This window comes from Dermacentor andersoni, chromosome 3, assembly GCF_023375885.2.
Source record: "Dermacentor andersoni chromosome 3, qqDerAnde1_hic_scaffold, whole genome shotgun sequence".
Classification (NCBI taxonomy): Eukaryota; Metazoa; Arthropoda; class Arachnida; order Ixodida; family Ixodidae; genus Dermacentor; species Dermacentor andersoni.
This window is the reverse complement of record NC_092816.1, coordinates 120,897,686-120,920,945: the sequence shown is the minus strand read 5'-3', so window position 1 is coordinate 120,920,945 and position 23,260 is coordinate 120,897,686. Positions and strand designations below refer to the sequence as shown.

At 46.4% G+C, this 23,260-nt stretch overlaps 2 protein-coding genes across 3 annotated transcripts in view; both read left to right on the top strand.

Annotated features, from left to right (window-relative positions):
• Nucleotides 1-23,260, top strand: part of Bre1 (E3 ubiquitin-protein ligase Bre1) — a 35,801-nt gene that overhangs the window by 1,406 nt on the left and 11,135 nt on the right. For both annotated transcript variants that reach the window (XM_050185553.2, XM_050185547.2), the window contains exons 2-9: nt 1,273-1,440; nt 4,169-4,323; nt 7,768-8,045; nt 11,189-11,334; nt 12,333-12,494; nt 14,503-14,670; nt 18,756-19,034; nt 19,676-19,864. In XM_050185553.2, coding sequence (XP_050041510.1) covers nt 1,330-1,440; nt 4,169-4,323; nt 7,768-8,045; nt 11,189-11,334; nt 12,333-12,494; nt 14,503-14,670; nt 18,756-19,034; nt 19,676-19,864 — 1,488 coding nt within the window. In that variant the 5' untranslated portion in view covers nt 1,273-1,329. The remainder of the gene's footprint in view (nt 1-1,272; nt 1,441-4,168; nt 4,324-7,767; nt 8,046-11,188; nt 11,335-12,332; nt 12,495-14,502; nt 14,671-18,755; nt 19,035-19,675; nt 19,865-23,260) is intronic.
• LOC140216287 (tigger transposable element-derived protein 6-like) lies at nt 16,444-17,539 on the top strand. The gene has a single exon (XM_072286680.1). It carries the CDS (start codon nt 16,541-16,543, stop codon nt 17,537-17,539), a length of 999 nt encoding a protein of 332 aa, XP_072142781.1. The 5' UTR covers nt 16,444-16,540.

Here is a 23,260-nt window from a genome sequence, read left to right as displayed (position 1 = left end):
GGCATGCAATTGGCAAGACATATTCCCTGTTCCTCACGCACGTTCATGCAGCAGCTGAAGAACAAAAGAAGCACTGTAAATCGAGGGGGGGGGGGACAAATCCTATGCTCCATTTGATACATAGCAGGCAACACTATGAAGGCTAAAGAGACTTCTCTCGGTCCTCACATTAGCAACGGATAACTAGTGCTCAACTTAGAAAGATATAGGCACTCATCATGTGATTTGTTGTAAAATTATGTCTGATACTTTTATGTCGCAGAGTACAGCACAATTATTATGCGGAACGCGTCGCAGCTCTGAACCTATTTACCACCAGCAAGCGGAGTGACACGTTTGTGCGACCAGCGGCTGCAACACATTGCCTGCGCGTGACCAAAGCATATCAGGTCGCATACTGGAAACACACAGGTGAACCAATAATATGTGATTGGATGTAGGCACGCATCCATGAGTTGTAGTTCTAATATGTGAAGTATATAGTTTTTCTGTTGAAAGTGCCGCACACAAAAGCTGCCGCACTGCAAAACGCGTTGCGTGCGAGTTTCGTGACTGCACCACTTGCCTAGTTCCCAGTGTTGCCAGCTAAGTATAAAATGGGGCTATAGATGGAAGTACGGTGCTGTAGAATAATGCAGAGGTAACAGAAATACAAGAAAACAGACATGTCCAGATGAATTTCCACGTAACTTTATCTGCTTGCTTAATGCATCAATAATTCATCCGTATTGCTTTGGTATAAGTGAAATACGTGAGCATAAAGAGGTCAGGAAAGTGTTTTTCTATGGTTAGTCGATGAGAGAGCCGGAACTGTACTCTGGGTATTTGATGGAAGTTCTTGTAGTACGGTGAAGCACATTCATTATAATTTATTTAGCTGGAAGTTTCATAATGAAATAGGTGTGGCTCTTCCCTAGTGTACAAGGTTTGCAGGGCCCAGAACGTACAACAGGGTACTGCAATGGCTATTTAGCCCTCGTTGGACTTCTATTTAAAGTTTATAAAAACACAACGAATGCAATGGTGCATGCAATGCTACGGGTAGTATTTACCCCGAAGGCAGCCAGTGAATAGAACCGCTTGCTGACCTCTGTCATTATTGTCAATACTTCCACATTTGAATCTGCCATTTAAGATTATTGTGTGTGCTAACCGCTCTTGACATGTACTCCTTTTGTCGCTTCCACCACTCCCATCTTTAACACCTTCGGGCATTCAAGGTATTGGTATAGTAAGACGGTGGCACGCCTTTCTTCCCCTTTTGTGCTGCAGGTTCCCACCATATCTGAGGTGAGCCCGGGAGGCGGCGGCTGCCGGAAGCCAGCCAAGATGGCTTCCAAGCGGCCAGCCCCGCAGGAATCTCCCGGCGGTGCCTCCTCGGGCCCTCCGCCAAAGAAGGTTCACTTTGAACCCTTCCGGATCGGACAGGTCTCTACACTGGTGAGGACACCCTCTAAATACGAGTGGTACTAGGGACAGCACACCTGGTACTAGTGACAGCACATGGAGGGACAGTGAGCAGCAAAGGACTAGGGCCCTTGTGTCTCTGTCCGTACAACTGCAGACATTGTAGTGTCACCTGCAAGACCGGCACAAAGAAGAGCACGTAGCACTGGTTGTGAGACAAAAGTGCTTTTCCTGAACTTGGGCAGAGTTTCTTGCATCAGTCTTGCAAGTGGTGCTACAGCCTCGTTTATCATAAAGTCCCTGAATTAAAAGAAGTAGCGCCGTCCTCTAAACTTTGCCGCCCCTCACCAGCTCTCCATTGTTCTACCTTCCCTGTACCTTGAGCTGTGGGTCTCCTCCTTCCTATTGGGCTAGCGTTGTCATGTGACACCGCACATTTTCTTTATTTCTTTGTTTTTTGCATAGACGAAAAGTGGGCTTTACTAAAAGGCTCTCCAGCGCCACTTCTGTTGCAGCTGCCTGCACACATGTTGGCCCACGCAGTATGTGGTGGCTCCATCACGAACGCGCCGCCCGGAATGGCACGCTTCCTGCCGACTTCTGCCTCCATGATGAGCTCCTGAGCGTGCGCTTGTAGGAAATGCTTTAACCCTACTGACATTTTTTACCAAAAAATAATACAGAAAAGTCATAATACATGTAATCAATCAGTCAAGTAATCGAGAAATCCACAGAGTACAATCAGCTTCTCTACACAGCTTCCATAGATTATGAAAAGGCATTTGATTCATAGAGATACAGCAGTCGTAGAGGCATTACATAATCAACGAGTAAACTCTCCCTGGTTGCTCAGTGGCTATGGTGTTGGACTGCTGAGCACGAGGTCGTGAGATCGAATCCTGGCCACGGCGGCCCCATTTCAATGGGGGCGAAATGTGAAAACACCCGTGGTACTTAGATTTATGTGCATGTTAAAGAACCCCCGGTGGTCGAAATTTCTGGAGTCCTCCACTACGGCGTACCTCATAATCAGAAAGTGGTTTCGGCATGTAATACCCCATAATTTAATTAATACCCATTTAATTAAGTAATACCCTGTAATTTAATGTAATTTTAATCATCGAGTACAGAAGGCTTACGTAAATATCTTGGAAAATAGCTACAGAGATTCTGCAGCTACCCTAACTCTCCACAAGAAAAGTAGGAAGATACCTATAAAGAAGGATTAGGCAAGGAGGCACAATCTCTGCGATGCTATTCAATGCATGCTTGGAAGATGTATTCAAGCTGTTAAACTGACAAGGCTTAGGAGTGAAGATCAACGGCGAATATCTCTGCAACCTTCCATTTGCAGGTGATGTCCAACAACACTGGGGACGAGTTACAACAAATGATTGAGGACCTTAACAGATAGAGTGTAAGAGTGGGGTTGAAGATTAATATGCAGAAGACAAAAGATAATAATCAATAGCCGGACAAGGGAACAAAAGTTCAAGATCGCCAGTGAGCCTCAAGAGACTTTGAATGAGTACATTTGCCTAGGTCAATTACTCACAGGTGACCCTGATCATGATAAGGAAATTTACAGAAGAATAGAAATGGGTTGGAGCGCATATGGCAGACATTGTCTGCTTCTGACTGGAAGCTTACCGTTATTATTGAAAATGAAGGTGTACAATCAATGCATTCTACCAGTGCTAACATATAGGGCAGAAGCTTGGAGACTAACAACGAAGCACGAAAACAAGGCAAAGAGCAATGGAACAAAGAATGAAAATGACTGTGTCTGCTGGTAGGGGCTGTCACAGTAAATAGGTTCCCAGACGGAGGATTTGACGAAGTCTGCTGATATTTTTGGGAATTAAATCAAGGTAAATACACTGACAAGCAGAAAAGGAACACTACATCATTAACATTTTGGGCACCGCATGGTAGCCTTGTTGGCAGAGCTCAGTAGACTATCTTTTTTCTATTTTGCAAGCACACGTTGCAAGAATGATCATTTGCCAAGCTAATGGCAGCACTGGTCATTACACTTAGCGTAAGTGCATATGGGGGAGGGGGGGGGGAGGGGGCTAATGCTTGGCTATGGCATAGGTCATCATCACGAGAGCCATGTCTACATGCGTGATCTCGTAAATGTGAGAACACGAACTGTATGCACCTCTGCAGCTGTATGAAACCAGCCACACATCCGTTATATATTGGCAATCTGCCTTGCAGGAAAGCTAGCTCTATTATTGGGGGCAGGGTCTCTTCATCATTCCAAGCAAATGAGTTTTTGTCCAACTTCTGGACTGCATCATACTTACTTGTTTTCGAGTGTTCTTTGAAAGTCTACACTGCGTGCCTTAATTGTACATGTATTGTCTAATAACATTGGTGCTAGTTTGCATGGCATTAGGTTTAATTATGTGCTGCTAGGCCCAGTGGGCAGTTAAACACAGTGAGAAGTTTTTAAGTTTCGTAGACTAGGCGTACTGAGTATAGGTATTGGGCTATGCAATTTTTTTTGCTGTAAAGTGCATGTAAGCTTATGTTTTATGGCAATTTTTAAGCCTGTAAGGACACGTGTCTACACTCATGACGTTTTCTAGTTTGCTATAAGCCTCCACTTACAGTGATACCGACCTGTTGGCATTCCAGAGGCATAAGCCACCAATCCGGGTTAAGTTCATACCCTTCTTTAATGCCCCTTTAATGTTGCAAGTCCAGTGCCCGCTGCTAGTGCATTCTTCTCTGCAAATTCTCTTCTCTGCAGGAGGAGATGGACATGAAGACGCTGCAGTTCCAAAATCGCAAGCTGGCACAGCGTCTCGAGCAGCGTGTGCGGCAAGAGAACGAGCTGCGGGCACGCGTGGAGCAGCTGGAGAAACGGCAAACATCCGACGAAGGGGTCCTCACAGTTGTTAACAGGTGACTCTTTCTTTAGTAACATCTTGATGAGGGCTAGTTCGTTCATATTTATAACTGAGGTTAAACAGCTCGAATAAAACAAGGACACAAAGAAACAAATACCGCAGACAAGCACGAACTGCCAAATGGAAATTTATTTGAAATTTGGTGAAATTTTTAATTGGTGAATTTCAAATAAACTTCCACTTGGCAGTCAGCGCTTGTCTGTGGTATTTGTTTCCTTGTGTCCTTGTTTTACTCGTGCTGTTTAACCTCAGTTCTAGACTACTTCTTTCTTTTGAATTCATGGTTGCCGACAGCGCTGCATCCCGCAGGAAGCTTTGGCACATTGTAAACAGATTGTGACACTAACTGCTTGGAAGTTTCTTTGAACAAGTATTCGTCCATTGACACTGGTGCTGCTGGCATTTTTACCAGAAACTTGGGCAACTCATCGGGCTGGTGGGTGTGATGTGTTCTGTATGGCACAAAGCAGACAAAAGATGCACACATAAAGAGCAAATACACTGTGCTCTGTATTGTTGCTATTCTATGCTTGTTTTCAAGTTTTCCGCTGTATACGTGTAATTTAGCAGAAGCGAGAAAGTAATGTTATCCTAATAATTATTATTATACATTGTCAGAACCAGCGGTCAAAGTTGCCTGAGCTAAACTGACTGGCCTTAAAATGTTACAAGTTTTGCTGTTTACGCTTTCTGCATTATGCTAGCAGTGATGTGGTTGCTGCATCAAATGGTACCGAGATACTCATCCAACTTCATCATGCTGTATTGAGGAAATGATTTATTATTTGCATACCTGCCAACTCTCCCGAACTTTTCGTAAAGTTTATGAATTTGGGCTCTTCCTTCGATTTTAAAATTTTGTGAAAAATAGATTATGCTCGCAAAAAAGTTTTCAAGGTGTTGAAAGCTGGGAGGGTGCAAGATTGCAAAGTATGCATACAAAAAAGAAATTGTGGTCGTACCTGTGTTGCCCTATTGTGGCAGCACTAGATGGCCTATCCTAGAGGGGTACTTGCTTCAAGCTTGTTTATTAAGTTCACAGTAGTTCCTGAAGCAGGTGAAATCAGCTATAGCAAGGTTGCTAAATAAGTCACTGTGAATTAAAAATAATGTATTGCTTGCCAGTATCTGTTGTTCAGAGTTTGTTGTTGCTTGTGAGCTGCATCTAAAGGTACATAATGTGTTGTTAATAATGTGCAAATGGGGGAGGGGTGGGGGGATATCTCGTTAAAGGTATACACTCACGGCAAATTTTTGATAAAAGCCTCGCTATCATGGATGCACCATGACAGCTGTGCTTGCTGAAAGCTTTTATACTCGTACCAAGCATTTCAAACTGTACTCGACAGCAACAAAATACCCCCCACCCCCCGTCATGCTTTGTCATGTCCATGTCGTTTCTACTAATTTTTAAGTTCACAGTTAGGGAGGTATGGTTGTGGCAAATAAAAGTATACAAATAAAAATATGGATGTTTCTGCTCTTTTAAGATTCTGATTACTATAGTGATGTGCCTTCTGCCTCTCTATTTTGGCAGGATGTTAGTGCATCGTTTCCATTGCACATCTTGGGGCATGCAATGGTCGCTGTACTGTGAGGTTTTTTGAAATTAAGAGGTGCGCAGTCAAACAACATTGAATTAATGAGCATTTGATACCGTAGAATGGGGCATGTGTTGAACAGGATGAATAGCAATTTCATGCTGAGCTGGAACATGTCATACATCATGTACTGACATGATGAAATACATACTCATGTTGGACCACATCATCTCAGTGTCCTGAAGCTGGTGATGGGACACTTAACACTTGTGAACACTGCAAGGTTGATCTGGATTTGGCATCTGGTAGCATTTGCACCAGAATAGATCGGAATGTGTGGGTTCTTTAGTCTCTTGTTGCTGCTTGCACAGTAAAGCCTTGCTCATATGGTTTTTGAAAAAAATACGCCAAGAAAGGTACTAACAAGGAAAACATACGATTAAAAAAATAAATTTGGCAGACTTAATTAAGTCAGTTGGCATCTCCGTAAGGTGAAGCGTAGCACAAATCGTTGCAGCACAGGACGCCGACACACGCCAAGCTGGTGGGGGCCGAGCGACCCGAGACCCACATTGTAGTTTTTGTAGCACTGACACGCTTAAAGGCTCATTCACACCGGGCGACTGACAGTGGTCGCGTGACCAAGTTGGTCGCAAATGGTCGCTTTTCTCGAAAATCAACCATTTTGGGCCAGTCGCTCGCTGCTCGATTTTTCAGACGCGCGACCGTGGTCGCAAAACTGATAAACCAATCAGCGGCACACCGGAAGTGATGTTTCACGTGTCTACATCCGGCCTCCTCCCACGTCGCGGCAACTACAAAGTGCACACCACCATATATTCCGGGAGTTCTCGCTGAGAACGATAATCTCCGGGATTGCGACTTGTGGGTCGCGCTCAGCCGGGTTTGCCGGTGTGATCAGTCGACTTCGGTCGCTTTTTGGTCGCGAGTTGCAAATGGTCACGCGACCTCCTCAAGTTGCCAGTGTGAATGAGCCTCGAGTTTGCTTTCTTCGAATTCAGTCTGGGTCAGCAGATTTTTCAACCAAGGCATTTTTGCAGGAAATTTTAATGTGCCCGCTCGGCGCGAATTCTTAAGATACACGACACTAATGCGCGTGGAGCTAGTGGCGCCCAAACGACCGTTGTTCAATCGCATGTTGTCCTTTTCTGTTGCGAAACCAAAACAAAACCAAGCTGGTGGGTGGAGCCGGAATTTGATGTCTACAATGCTGCCTGAGTGAAACATGCTCACTTCATGTCGCCTGCAGTAGGGAATGGCAGCACATTTGGGTTACTGCCTCTTCCAACGGCGCTACATCACACGTGCTGTGGAACGACAGAAGAAGATGCTTATTGGTATAGGGTTGGCAGTGATAGCGGTGAATGTCGCGTGCAGTGATTGGGGAGGAGATTTGCTGGTACCGGAATAGAAAACTGAAGGCGTGCCGGTGTTCTCACGTGAGAGGGGTGTGCGAGTACTGCAGGGAAGCTGCTGCGGCAGGCCACTGCTGTTCCCGATTGCGTGTAACTCTTGTCTTTTATGGTTTACACGGGATGGAGCGGACGGAAAACCTATCGTACAATTGCAGTTTGGCGATGTACTGAATGCTGGTACTGAAAGATTGTGTTCTCCGGGAACACATAAACAAGTAAAAAAGAAGCTTGACTGTATTGGGTCTCTCCCCCCCCCCTCCCCTTCTTTTTTTGTTTTTAATCGTGAATGTTGACGCCAGGAAATCGTACGTAGCGGGATCGTATCGGCGAGGTGCTGCTGTAATCTGTGATGTCTGCTGTCCTCATCGTAGACATCCTTCTTTGCTCTTTCCATTACACTGTCTTCTGTTGTGGTACATTGTTGGTACAGAGGTGTGACACTGTGGGGACGTCTGTGCGCAGGTACTGGAACCAGCTGAATGAGGACCTGCGGATCCTGCTGCAGCGCTTCGACTCAGAGGCGTGGGACGAGTCAGAGCAGCGTAATGAGGCTGAAGCAACCACGTCGTTCTTGGGCATGCTGCTGCACTGGGACCGCGAGGAACTCGACGAGAAACTCGCCCAACGAGTGCAGGTGTCGACACGTGCCGTTGCCAAGCTGCTGCAGGCCTTCGACCGCCTGGTACAGAGAAACCACAAGGTCATGCTGGCCCTCCAAGGGGAAGAAACCCCCGGTGCAGGTTGGTACTGCTCGCCTCCCTCCCGTCTGACCTTGAAACCTGGGTTGGGAGATCTTCACTGGAGTCTTGAACCCTTCAGGCGCCAATAAATTCTGTCCCTTGAAAATTTGAATTTTCTTTTAAACTTTAGCTTCGCCCCATTTCTTGCATCTTCAGAATTGGGAAAAGCATCAGAGCTACAGAAAGAGTTAAGAATTTTCCGATCGTTGGTGAGTTTTATCAAGTTTAGAGCATGTGGACTCTGTATATTCGGTGGTCAGTTCGTTAATTAATGGATGCTGCCTCTGTTTGTACATGGTTTGTCTAAGTCGACAAGACCGATCAAAATAATAATGCTACGTGGGCATAGGGAATGGTGACAAAAGCTGTGCGCATTGAAAGCCCAAAAGCATGTGCGAAGACCGGGTCGATTAGCCACAGGAAAGTACGCAGACCGTATTGGGTACGTGTGTTCCGGCTCACATATTCACATAGTTCAGAGATTTTTGCCCATGTGCAAGTTTATGCACACAGAAGAACTTGGCATGCATGCGCACGGTAGTAATTTCCGGCTGTTTGCCCGTGGAATCGAAAGCCAGTTTAACAGCCATCAGTCTGATCTGTACACATGATCTTGGGAATGATCACTTATGAACCACCCATACGAGCATGTTAGCACGAAGTTTTCTGCAACAGTTTGCGGCATGTTACCACATTGGCCAGTGTCGAATGTTGTCCCACAGCAAAGCTGCCTGGGCCACGAGGCCTAATCGGCAATGCTTTGTTGGGTGTTGGCAACTAAGGTTACAGTTTGGTGTGTGATAAGCACAGATCTATTAGCACGATCTAGTTGCACAATCTTTCCGTTTCCCTTCCTATTTCAGTATGTTTGACATGTAGCAAATGGTGCCGAATCCGACATTGAAAAGGTTCCTGCTCATTACCATCGGCGCCAACCGCAGTAACCCGCGTTTGCATCGTGCGGGTCGTACGGTGCAAACGCGGGTTACCGCGGTTGGCGCCGGTGGTAATGAGCAGGAACCTTTTCAGTGTCGCACGGTGCAAACGGTAGTTACGCACGGTGACCAAGTCGCGTACATAATGTGCAGTCCGTGCTTTTGTCTGTTGCGCAAATTGGCCTTACGATAACCCACAAGCCTGCCTACCTGCTGTAATCATGGAAAAACCCTCCTGTATTTTGAAGAAAAACTGTAAAGGAAAACTTTCTGTGCAATAAAAGGTTGCCATAAAATGCAGATCCGAGCTATTTGTCACAATCGTATAAAGCCACGAGACAATGAAATTAAGGACATCATAGGGTAGGTTACTAATTTTGTTTCCTTGCACAAAATTTGTTAGCATTAAACTTCGCAATAAATTTTCTGATAGTCGATCTTCTATTCAATATGTGGCTTTTAATACGACTGGCACGCTTCAAAACACATTCCGGTGTCTATCTGCCTATCTATATGTTTTGTGAAGGTAAAGTTCGCAGGTTCCGTCGTCTTACTATTGCCAGAAATTATCCACGGGTGGACAGCAGTGGATGTTTCTCAGCACCTCTACTGCACCATAACCATAGATGTGTCACTTGCGCGTGGTCTCCAAGATGGCAGCGGCGTGCTGGCTAGCGTAGTCTACCGCAGCTGCCATGAAGTGCCGCAACGAGCCCTTTCATCGCCGTGACACTCAATTTTTGGCCGGGGCTTTTCCCTCTTGGCTTCTCTGCTGTGTAGCCTCCAACGCATTAGCGGAGACAAAAAGAGAGGAAAAGCTTAGTATCAGTGCGATAACTGCACTTGTAACTGAAGGATTCGAAAAAATTTTGTGGCATGAGTTTTTGGAGAGCACGTCCTTTGAGGCAATTCTATGATCAGTTAAAAAAGTCTTTCAGGGCCCCTTTAACACCGATTCCTACGTAAGCAAGGATTACCACCTTTTGCGATTGTATTTACCTTCAGTGCTGCTTTCTTCCTCTGATCTTCCTTGTCTTTGAACAGTCCACGAGTTTTTCTCGAATTACTGTTTGTGGTTTTGCAGCGATTCACTGAGCTCTTGTATTCCAGCACAGTAGAACCTCGTTCGTGAGTTTTAAAAAAATGCTAAGAAAATCTTATTAACTGAGAAAGCGCACAATCCAAAATCACTTAAAAATTTTGGCAGACTCAACTGTAGTTGTTATCTACATAATACTAATTGCTGCAGCACAAGGTGCCCACGGGCACCGAGTTGGTGGGGCCCAAGTGACCTGAGACGCGCCTTGTCATTTTTGTGGCTTCAGCAAGCTTAGGATTGTGCTCCTCGAATGCGTCCAGGGTCAGCAGCTTCTTTTAGCGGGACATTTTGGCAGAAAATTTTGGCATAACCACTCGGCATGAATCGAAAGACCAACGAGAAACCGAAATAAATCGAGCTTGTGGGCGACGCTGGAATACGATGCCTACAATACCAGTAGAACAAAACACGACCCTCACTTCGCGCTGCCTGCAGCAGGGAACAGCAATGTGTTTGGTTAAACACCTATTAAAAAGTGTGCAGCATGCTTCCAGCGGCACACTCTGTGAAACAGATAGGTGAAGCTGCTTATCACAATATAGCGCTGACAGCGATAGTTGCGAATGTGGCGTGCAAAGACCCGGGAGGAGATTTGCTGGTACTGGAATGAGAGACGGAGTGCGTACCAGCGTTTTCATGTGAGACGGGCAGGCGAGCATTGCATGGAAGCTGCTGTGGCGAGCAGCTACTGTTCATGACCTGGAATCTAGCAGCCACAATGCATATCATACGGTGGCAGTTTGGTGACGTACGAAACGTTGACGTTGAAAGAGTGTGCTTTCCGGGAATGTGTGAACTAGCAAAAAAGAAGTGTAACTTCATTGGTTCATTTTAGTGTTCTCAACCGCAAACGTTGGCACTGGGAAATCGTACGGAATGAAATCGTGTGAACGAGGTTCTACTCTACTAACCCATAAAAAAGACTCGTATCTGTATTGGGTCATTCTTTTATGTTCTCGATCGCGAGCGTTGGTGCTAGAAAATCGTACAAAACGGGATCGTATCAACGAGGTTGTACTGTACTTGTGAATTTAGAAGTGGATAGTTTCTGTGTGTGTAGTGCTTGATTGACAGACTCAACAATGCTTCCTCCTTTTTTTCGAATGCAGATGGGGAGCCAGTGATGGACACTGGTCCGGTGCCAGACCTGAATGAGGCAGTACGGCAAGCCAACATAGAGCTGCAGACAGAGAACAAAAATCTCCACGCGCTGGTCACCTCGTTGCACGAGAAGAACCACAAGCTCACCCTCAAGGTTGGGTCACCTCTGCTCTTTTTTACCATTGACTTTTGTGCCGTCATTGTTCTAGAATATTGAAAATTTAATGTGGTATGCGACATGAACGCATGTTACTTCACTTCGAGCAGATTGTAACTGCGGTGAAGGGGGGCTAGGGTTATTAAAGCAAACTTGCATCCCCCTCCTCGTGATTGTTGGCATGACATATAGTGCAAGCGATTGCACTAGTAGTTGATGCTTGTAGGACTGAAAGAAATGACACTTGCTAGCAATAAAAGGCATTTGTTATGCTTGCACACAATGTTCCAGTTAGCAGGCTTTCCCCACAGATTCTGTGTTCTGCTACCCACTCCCGAGTGTATCCCAAGTATGAACTCCTGTCTGTATCAACATTCTGCTTTATTTGTGACAAAGTGAATGCACCATGCACATATAAGTACAGGCTTCCATTGCATTTTCAATTATTAGTGTAACCTTCCTGTGCAATTCCCAAGTTCGCAGAGGAAAGCCACTGTACACAGCCCTTGTAATGGCACAACATGCACATTTTGCTCCAACTTGCTTCACTCATTCAGCTGTTGGGGAACAGCTTTCACAGGCGTCCAAATCAGATGAGCCTTGATGAGGGAGGCTCATCTGTGTCTTGGTCTATTCTAATCATGTTCTGCCTGTAAAGAGACGCTTGGCATGACAGTGGTGTTTTTGTATGGTGTCCATTTCGAGGTTAATCTAACTATGCTATTTCAATTCTTTTTCTTTTTGCACTATGTCGGTTGTTCGAGCGGTGCTCCAACCGCCATATTTGTTTTATCGTAGTGGCAGTGTGATTGTAACGCTAGGGTTAACATTCTGGTCGCACGAAACAACAAAAAAATAAATAAAAATAAAACTGCAAATGTAACGCGAGACAAACAGATAAAGAAAAAAGGGATCCCGTACATGGTACATTGTCCTCGCATCGTCCAGAGGGTACTTCGTGACAGCACTGCTTTGTGTGCGATGATGTTGTGCAGTTGTCGGAGCACCAGGACCAGGTGGACTCGCTGCAGACCAAGAATGACGAACTGCGCAACCGAGGGGAAGAGCTCGAGTACGAGCTGAGCAAGGTGCGCGCGCGTGAGGAGAAGCTTGACTGTAACCTGGCCGACTGCCTGCAGCGCATCAAGAGCTTCCAGGTCGGTGGGAGAGGGCCCTGGGCTCAGTTTGATTACTCAGAGCTAACGCTGTTCTCGGCCAAGAGATTCAAGAAACCTTCTCTAAAAAATTTTAGAACTTTTCTTGATTTCGTTGATAGCCATCCGACAGATTTTTAAATGTCTGAACTTGCCTTCCCTTCCCTGCATACTCCCTCCCTGATCTGCACCTTATCTTCAAATGCCCTCAGTGATTTGCGAACTTGGAAATAGTCCTATAGCAAATGTTCTCGTACTTTCAGCATAGCTGTTGTTGCTGGAGGCATAAAACTTTGGCATGTCTGCTACCTAAGGTGGCACTACAGGTGGAGTAGTGCTTTTACAGAAGGCGAAAGGCTTTAAGGTATGAAAAGGCAGCATAGTGGATGAATAAATAAATCCGCATTGTTTTTCCTCCTGCAGGGGAAAGATGGTGGTACAGCAAAAAGCAGCTACTAATGCAGCTTGACGAGACATGTTGTTCATTGTAGAAGCCTCTCGTGGAATTTCCAGTTTTATGGCCACGTTTTGTTTCTTATCTAAGTGGGCATGCCTGCCACCAGTGATGGCTAACACCGAGTGATCCATAACGGTGTCGGAGCACGCTTTCAAAAGTGACAGTAGGTACAGCCGCAGGCCTATCTTTAGGCAAGGAATAGGCTGCATAAGTAACCAAACAATTGGGTGATGTGAAAAAGGCTTCAATGTAATAGTCTACAGCGGGACCCCATTGATACTTCCTCGCTGTTGCATTTTCCCGGCAGCTACGTCGTGTTTTCGTGGTCCCGACCTAATTCCCATTGACTCCTGTGTATTATGTTCCCATTTGATACAGCAGTGTGGAACAACCAAGCACAGCTAAGAGCACGGTGATTTTATTTGTACCTCCCTTCACTTGATCTACTCCATCTTCTAACTCCTTTTCCTCATCTCATAAGCCATACCCCATTACTCACTCGTGTCTTAGACCAGTGACATGCCAGAAGAAAAGTTCGCCACAGCACCATTCCGTAATATTCCCACATGTTGCATTGCACTTGAAAGTGGCCGCCTGAAAAATATAACGGTGCAGGGAGGAATTGGCCCTCGCATGTTGCACCAAGCGACCGATTCGTTGCAGCAAGCAACTCAAGTTTGCAATAAAGAACAAAGTTGCACGAGCCAGGCGCTGCACTAGCATTGGGAGAAAGCATGTACACAGCAGTTGGCGAAGCTTCCGTAAAAGTGCGCATCGAATAAAAACTACCGGGAACCACACACAATTGGCCAGTTCTGTCAAGTACAGGGCTACATTTACTTTGGGGCCTGCAGGGGTCTTATTTGCATTTCACAATTGCCGGCACTCTTTAGTAAGCTAAAGTGTTATGCGGTGGAACATGCACAATGTACTGCGGCAGGGGCCACTGTCACGGAACACCGTACCGTACGTGTCCCTTAATTATGCACGCGTGCATGTGCCGTTCCTGGTCACAGTACGAGCACCGGCAGGGGCATTGTGTTCTTCACGATTAAGAACGTATCAATGGGGTTCTGCTGTATTTCATTTTTTATAATGTCACCAGTGCTAACTGGTATTGCCACCACAATTACCTACATATATTGTTACCCGTAAATTAGGTACAAAGCTATTTGTAAGATGTATGCACAATGCTAGTCCAAGCACGACCAAGGTGGCGATCAACTAGTATCTGCGCCACTTTGTCATCCTCATCGCATTGGCTGGAGCCATGCTGAGGCTGCATTCATCTGGGGCTGTTTCCTATCAATATGAAGTCGCATGCCAAGGTTAATCTTCGGTAAACATACTGTTGCAACACTGAATTGTTATTGTCACTAAGCGGGACTGGCCCATCAAATTTAGAAGCACGTTTTTCTTGCACTTAGTGTGTGGTGCTGGTGTCGGTAGCGTTTCCGTGAGGGGCACTCGGGTTGTGAGACCCTGGTTGTCCTCTAGCAGTGGTACTGGTGTATGGGCGATTGCGGTATGCGTGTGTGTTGATGCTCTCGGCAGGTGGACGGCGTCGACGCTTTGCCCTTGGTTGCCTCTGGCGGGGGCTCTGGCGGTGGTGGCGGAGCAGCCTCCCTGCGCTTGGAGGACCTGCAGAGCCAGCTCGAGGAACAGCGGGAGCTGGCATCGGCACGGCTGCTGGAGCTGGAGCAGCTTCAACATGACCACAAGGTACAAGGTGGTCTCCCAACTGCCGGGCTGTCGCCATCGTCTCATTGCTGCTTGCAGAGGCACGACAACAAACTTGGCTTGTGTAAAACTCATTCCAAGAATGTTTCTTGTGTGAATACAAGCTCTGTATTATTTGCTTGGCATCATAATCCCTCCTGGTCTCCCATTACCCAAGTTGTGGTCTTCTTTGGATCACTGCACCGCTAACCCGGGTATTGTTTTTATTTGTCCGGTGAACATTTGAGAACATGTTGCTGATGGCCAGTATTGTTAAATATTGTTATATTGCAATAATGGATATGATAAGCAAAAAAAAGCTAAATGAAGTTGCTCTTGAAAGCTCAGAAAAAGACATGCCTCTGTTACCTAATTTTAACAAATGAAGACCTCCCAACCAATGGCAATAACAAACCAGTTATCTTGTAAGTCTAAAGTAACCAGCCATCTTGCACCACATATTGATCTCAAAACGATGTTGGATATCCAGTGTGCTGTCTGTCAAAGCGTCTGTCATACTTCATCTTGAAACTACACGGCATTTTGCAGAGAAGTTGCTGTGCTAGTATTATACAGAGCAAATTTTGGTGCAATGGTGCGGAAACTCAACAGCTTTTGTTGTGCAGCATAAGACGCATTGAAGGAGAACCAAAAGACTGCTCTTGAGTGAAAGAAATTGCCTAGCCTAATGCCATTTCATTTGAATATGAGGCACTCTGCTAGTCCGAGGCAGGTGCTGCCGTCTGGTGGGATGTCCTCGCACTTGATGTGCACTGTAAACGGGTTGCAGATTGCATGGTTCATAGCAAACTTGGCCATGATTCCAAATTCATTGTTTGTTGTGTACAGTCGAACCCCGCTACAACGAACGCCGCTTCAACGAAATGTCCGGTTCAACGAATAATTCTCAGTTTCCCGTCAGCTGCCCATAGGAGTCAATGCATAAATATCCTCACCACAACGAACACTTTTTCTTATGCCGTTCCGCTTTAACGAAATCTGACGAAGTAATTCCAGGCTCGAAATTTAATTTGCTGCGCAGGAAACGCAATTTCGAACATTTTGCACATAAAAAAGCGTCTGCAAAGTTATCATCGCGCGTTGGCACCGCAAGAAACTGCCGCTGATGACCGAGCATGGGGGCCGCCATTGCTCGATGGCGACGGCGATGAGACTGGCCTACCTTTGGGATTGGCTTGAAACTTTTTAGCCGCAGACAATCCAAAGCCGACGCTCAGTCGTCTCGTCAGTCCATGCTGCATCTCGGCGCCGTCGGTGCGTAGTTAGTGCTGTTCGTGTTGTGCACGTGTTGCGGTGTTCGATTTTTAGCGTGCTTTCAGACATGGCGCCGCCATGTCGAAAGTTTTTATCCCTGGAGGATAAAGCTCGGATCCTGGCCGAAGTCGAAAGTGGAGAGAAGAAAGGCGACGTTGCGAAGAAGTTTGGGATTTCTCCCAGTTCGCTGTCCACCATCTTGAAGTCAAAAGAAGCAATAGCGCAAGCTCTTGCTTCAGGCACATCAGCCAAGCGGAAGAAGCTGACGCCATCGGCACACGAAGACCTCGACAAGGCCATGTACACGTGGTTTGTCGAGACGAGGGCGAAAAACATACCCATCAGTGGAAACGCCGTGCAGCAGAAGGCCCTGAATTACGCTTGCCTGCTGGGGATTGACGATTTCAAGGCGAGCACAGGCTGGCTCAGCAGATTCAAGGCCCGCCATGACATTGTCGGCAAGACGCTCTCTGGCGAGTCGGCATCGGTAGACACAGGCAGCGCATCCGCCTGGATCTCCACAAACGTTTCGGCGTTGTTGAAAGACTATGCGAAGTGTGACATCTACAACGCTGACGAGACAGGCCTGTTTTACGAGATGCTGCCGTCTAAAACCCTCGAAATGAAAGGTCAGCGTTGCCACGGTGGGAAACACAGTAAGAAGCGCGTGACTGTGCTGCTGTGCGCCAACGCGGACGGATCCGACAAGCGCCCACCGCTAGTCATTGGGAAGAGTGCAAGGCCCCGTTGCTTTAAAGGTAATAGGAGCCTTCCTGTAAAATATGTCGCCAACAGCCGCTCCTGGATGACGCGGGCCATTTTCTCCGAGTGGGTCGCGTCATTTGACTGCGACATGAGGAGGCAGGGCCGGCGGGTGTGCTTATTGCTGGACAATTGCTCCGCCCATCATATTCTGGATGTGGAGCTCACAAATGTGGAGCTGAAGTACTTTCCGCCGAACTGCACTTCGATCATACAGCCGCTTGACCAAGGTGTCATTAGAAGTTTGAAGTGCGCCTACCGCCAGCGAGTGATGCAGCGTCTCCTATTGAATGTGGAGACCGGTCGCGACACGAAGTTAGACCTGTACATGGCGCTGCAGATGATGGCTGCTGCGTGGGCTGCAACTGGACGGCCAGTTATTGCGAACTGTTTCACGCACGCTGGCTTCAAGCTCGGAGATCCAGACACCGACTCCGCTGAGGATGCTGCTGACTGCAACGGAGCAGTGCATCCGCCAGCAGACGTAACTGCGTCCTGGGCGGCCCTTCAAGGTGCCGGAAGTGTGCCATCCAGTGTCGAGCTGGACGACTTCATCGACGCTGACATCAATGTGATCGCCCGGGAGGAATTGAGCGATGAGGACATCATAAAAAGTGTCCGCGACGACGGGGGGCAGTCGGATGACAACGAAGTGCCAGACCTGCACCCACCGGCCACATCTCGCGTACTGGATGCGTTCGATGTCATCAGAAACAGCGTAGCTGTGCATGATGACGACGTCGCGATGCAGCTACTCGCCGAATGCGAAAATCAAGTCATGACGCTCCTAGGAAAAAAAAGAAAGCAGTCGACACTGCTTGACTTCTGGAAATAAAAGTTTGTTTGTGGTTTACCAGTTCAGGTTAGCCATATTTTTGTGAATTTCACAACAACGAAATTTTCGCTTCTACGAATTTTTTTTCGTGCACCGTCAATTTCGTTGTAGCGGGACTCGACTGTATAGCCGATTAAGCTTCTGCATGTTTTGCATTTTGTGACCGAGGCAAGTCAAAGCTGTTAGCCATACTACTATGAACATCATTTCAAGATGTGCTGCATCATGCACGTCTTTCTAGTAGGGGTGTGCGATTAGTGAATTTTGAGACCGAATCAATTACAAATCGAATATAGTGCCAGAAATGAATTGAATAGAATATTGAATAGTTTTCGAATAATGAACAGCTGTTATCACAATTAATACAAAACAGTGTTCACGTCCTAGTATTCTTAACATTAGCAACTTTCTGTCATTACATAGGTCTTTATCAAGCGTTGTTTATTAAAAGCACAAGTGGAGCATTAGGGGCTAACAAGTAGTTTTTTCGCATGAACAGGGCTCAAGTGCTTATGATCGCTGCATAGCCCGTTAAGTATGGCTGTCTAAGCGACGTAGCCTGCTCCACTGTGCAAATACTATGCCTGCATAGATGAAAATTTACCGTACTTTTGCTCCGACGTTTTATTATTATTTTTTTTCGCTTTGTCTGTCTCAGTCGCATCCTGTTCAGCGCTGTTACTCTTTTTCTTGAGACATGTACCAACCAGCACAAGTTAGCATGTTATTCCAACTTTATGTTTAGTTGGGTGCAGTTGACATTTCGAAATATTCTAAAAGTATTTGAAAAGTATTCACATTTACGAATACTGACTATGAAATTCAAAGACCGAATCGAATAGGACACTATTTGATTCGATAATTGAAAGTTTTGAATATTCACACACCTCTAGTTTCCAGAGAAGAGGCCTTTCAGCAGTCTGCAGAGACGGGTGAAAGCCTCCGTTGCTGCTCTTCTGCATAATAAATATTGCCATTTTCTCACTATTGGGAAGAATCAGCGTGTCAACACATGCTGTCTTTGCTGCACGGCATGTCTGATGCTACCTGCACAACCTGCAGATGGCAATAAGGTAAAAACTAATCCAGAAAAAAAAAAGATGATATCTCTGCTATTATCTTGGCCCTGAAGGTGCTTGCCCTCAGCGTCTCCCCCGCAATAAGAAAGGTGTTCCAAATGCTCGAGAGGGTCACACGTTGGCTTCATCCCTTGCAGGAGGCCCTGAAGACGGTAGAGCGGCTGCGGCTAGAGCTGCGGTCGCTGCCCGAGAGCCTGGTGGTGAGCACGGCCGAGTACAAGTGCCTGCAGAGCCAGTTCTCCGTGCTGTACAACGAGAGCATGCAACTGAAGACCCAGCTGGACGAGTGTCGCTCCTTGCTGTCGACAGCCAAAAACTCACACCTTCGCCACATTGAGCAGATGGAAAGCGAGGAGCTGGTTGTCCAGAAGAAGCTTCGCTCGGAGGTCATCCGCCTCGAGGACAACATCGCGCAGGTCTCTCCGCTCTCAAATTGACTGTTTCCATATATTGAGAAGCTTTTCGACCGTACTCGTTTGTGGAGCTTGTCCAGTGACACTGGACAAGGCAGTCTTGTTTAAAACGTTTGCGACTGTAGTGGCCGCTGGGGACCAAAGTGGTTTCGGGATGATATGACGTGGACATGCTAGGTTTTTCGAGAATGGTACAGGTATGCCTTGGCATTGATAAGCTGGTCCATCTTTGAAGAAAAGGGTGTTACTGAACGTCTTTTGCAAAAGTGGAATTCCACTACAGGTATTGCATTACAAACAGCATAGGGTTAGGCATAATCCCTTCTCATAATTTAACTTTTGAGTTTAAATCAATACAGGCCACCGAATCAGTTGCAGCGGAATACTGGCAGTTGCAACGACCTGTCTTTCTGATTTCAGCTGTTGTCATCTGTGTCCTTTTTTGTGTGTGCACTGCACAATACAGTATTATGCCAACTAAGCCCAGTTATCTATTCTTCTTTGAGATAGAAAATGCGGTCTCCACTTTATCTGCCAATGATCTACCTGTCTTCTGACAAGCGAGCGAATGCAAACGGTTTTGTAAAGCAAGCGGCACGAAGCAGAGCCACAGAGTGAGACTGTTGTGTGTGTGTGTGCTGCAGATTCGTCGAGAGTACGAGAATCTACGCATTGAGTTTGAGTCGTCGTCGGTGTCCAGCGAGCAGGCTCAGCCGATCAACCGGGAGATGCGGCACATTATAACGAGCCTGCAGAGCCACAACAGGCAGCTCAAGAGTGAGGTCTCCCGCAGCAAGCGCAAGCTGCGCGAGGCCCAATCAGAAACGCAGAAGGTGAGTGGCCACTTTTGGCGTGTGACTGCCTGTATGTGCAGCATTTTGCAAATTGCATCTGCAAGAACTGTGCCCACAACGGGGACGTGTATATTGTGATACGCTCTGTTGTGTCAACAGTTGTGGCCGTGACCAACTGTTCGTGCATGTGCAGTTATTGGAGCGCTTATTCATGGTCTCCTTGCCCGCATTCTATGTTGAAGCTCTGTACGCTTTGTGTACAGACTGTAGAGGCATCGCAAGGTTGACGAGCCAGTGGTCACTATCGGAAACACTTTTAAGAACTTAAGCGCTGCTGTCCGCTTCTCACTGCAGAAGCAGCTTTTCATCACTGCTGGATTGTTTGTCTGCAGAGAGCGTAGAAAAATATTTACATGGCCGAGCAATAGAAACAGGATTGCTTGCTGCAGGAACAGGCTCGCACATGATTCTGAAGCTATTTGAAGTGAGTCTTCATTATGAATGCAGTCAAGCCTACTTGTAACAATCCCAGTTGTAACGAATGCTCGGTTATTACAAAGATAGCACGATGGTCATAATTATCATGCAGTCTATGGCAGTGTATCTCGGAAGAAACACGTCACGTGTGCACACTTCTTTAGACGAAACATGGAAGTACCATACAGTCTCCCAAGAAGGTGTCACTTGCTTTGCATGCCTGCTGCTTAGCAAGCTCTCCATGGATGGAGGCTGGATTTTAATATTAAACTGTGGAGCTTGTAAGCAATGACGACTTGCCTGTAAATTTATGCAAGCACATCGTTGAAGCTCAGTCGAGTGCTGCAAATGTAGGAATGACTTAGTCAACGAGGTCAATAAAGCGGATGTCGTGAAGTTATATACATGGATGAAGACATCATCGGTCAGGTGCAAGGCTTTGTCAGCAATGAACTGGATGAACAAAACGAGGAGACCGAAGAGCCCGTACCACCACCGGTAAGCGCAGTAACTGCGCTCGTCTATCATGTCACTGAAGCAGTTCGTCTGCAGCTAAGCTCTCCATGATGAACACTTGTCTGCTTTGAACAATCTGGAAACCGTGATTGCTGGCTTGGCATTTGATGAAGCAAAACAAGGTTTACCTATTATTTTTTTTATCGACATCTTTCTGGATGAGACAGGCACATTGTGGCCATTAACACTTATAGCATACAGTTCGTCTTGACATCCCAGTGACCGGGGAATTCTTAAATTGTTTTTTTATTGCAGTGCCAGCTACATGCACTGCTGAAGTCAGATGGGACGCCAAGGTAATTAAAATGCGGCACCGAAATGTGTGCCTTAGCTGGAACTAAGCACCTCCTGCAGGGGGAAGGCTATTTTTTAATGGTGCAGATTACGCAAAACATCTGCTCGCATATGGCAGCGAATGCATATGAAATCAGAGGCTCGCAGTGCTCCACCATCACGTTCATGACATTGATTGATTGATTGATTTCATGTTACCAAGTGGTCACTTACTGCAGCATACCGCTCCAACCTTGGAGGGCAGTGTTGGTCATGAGGGCAGACAACGGCTACGGTCGAACCCACATATAACAATCTCATATATATAGTAATCTATTGGTCATAATGACCACATTTCATTTATAATTTTCCAAGCCTGCATTACGAAACCGCTTTTGAATATATAGAAAGTTTTTTTAAATTGCTGCACCCTTGCAACGAGCACTTCAGGCCTGCTCACGTTAAAGGGATGCATGCGAACTACCAAAGCACTGGAGTGTGACCTAACTGAACGCGCAGCAGCATGCCCCCCCCCCCCCCACCACCACCACCACTCCAGCCCAGCTGGGACAGTGATACAGCCTTCGAGATTAGTGAGCAGCGGTGCGCATGTTTCGGAAGCCGTAGATAAGGTCACTCGTTTTTGAGGCACGCCTCCGGTACAGCATGAACAGCATGACGTGTGGGGCATGCGCTGGCATGTGCGCCGGTGCGATACCGGAGGGCACAGTGGCGGCACATTCAATTTTTTCGCGCAAATGTCCGTGAAACACCATGTGCACTGCACCTATTTCGACTATTTGGAACGACCATCTATGGTATGTCCTTTCGCCAAGGGAACAATGGCCAACCAAGCGTTCCTACAGTTACTGTTGACATTCATGCAGCTCAAGTTGGTGGCGCCTTGCGTTGTCACCACGCAACGTTGCAAAGGATTGGCAGTTGCTATGCTGTTATCAGGAAGTTACGGTTTGGCGACGCTTCGTTTACGAATTGCCGATTGCTTATAACGGTTTGCGGGGACATTCTAGCTTTTGAACATCGCTTTCGTTTTTCGTTTCTTTCTCGAAGTGACATAGATAACTTAATTTATTGGCTCTTGTGTGGCTGACCTGCTGTCCTAATGCCAAGACTATGATGTCCGAGACCTTTGCAGAATGGCGGCATACCGCAGTAGTTTCCGAAGGTTTTGCTTCCAGCCAACTAGAAAGCTTCGCTCTCTTGTGCAGAATCCATTCATATCCCACTGGTAGTAAGATGTATCGCAAGCTCTCAAATAAAAAATGGTGACTGCGCTTGCAATTTAGAAATGACAGGTGATCGGAACTGTGCACAGTTTTGAAAAAAGCTATGCGACGCTGCATTTCGTTCCATAGATCGACGTTTCTAATGGAAATTTGCGGCTAGGTGTGGGAACACATCGGGAACAAAATGACACTGAAAATCTGGTTTTTGGACCAAAGTGCTGTCAAATCGTAACTGCTGACACCAGTTTCAGTGCAGTTAATTTTTGAGCATTTTTAAGGGCGAGCTCAATATAATGAACTACTGACATAACGCACACTTTTTGCAGAACTATATATTGTTATAAACGGGTATGACTGTGTAGCAAAGTAATACATAAAAATAATTTTGCCTCCCCTTTCAGCTTTGTCATATTGAGGCTTTACTGTGTGAAACATTTTAGTGCCATTGTCTACTTGGGTGTGGGACAGTTTATACATTTGGCCATTCTAGAAAAAAACTGTGTTCTCTATGTACCTGAATAATTTATGTGGACAGTACTTCATGCGGATAAAAAGAGGCAGAAAATAATATTTCGAGACTTCTGTGAGTCGTGTAAATACCGCTCAATCTTTACAAACAGAGGGTACGATGAGCCCCAGATTCCTGCAGAGACTTCCATGCGTTCTTGAACTCTGCCAGTACTTTTGCAAAACTTCGGGAAAACGCCTGCAAACATCTGGGCAACACTGAGAAGTTCCCACGAAATCCGATGCATGCAGCTTGCATGCACCAGCAGATGCCTGTGATTGGCAATCCCTCGCTGAGGTGGCCTTCATTAAGCTCACTTTCACTACTGGCAGTACTTTTATTTAAGATATACAATATGTGTTTTATGGACCTGCAACGCTGGCAAAAAGCAGATGCACCAACCTCGGAGGCACA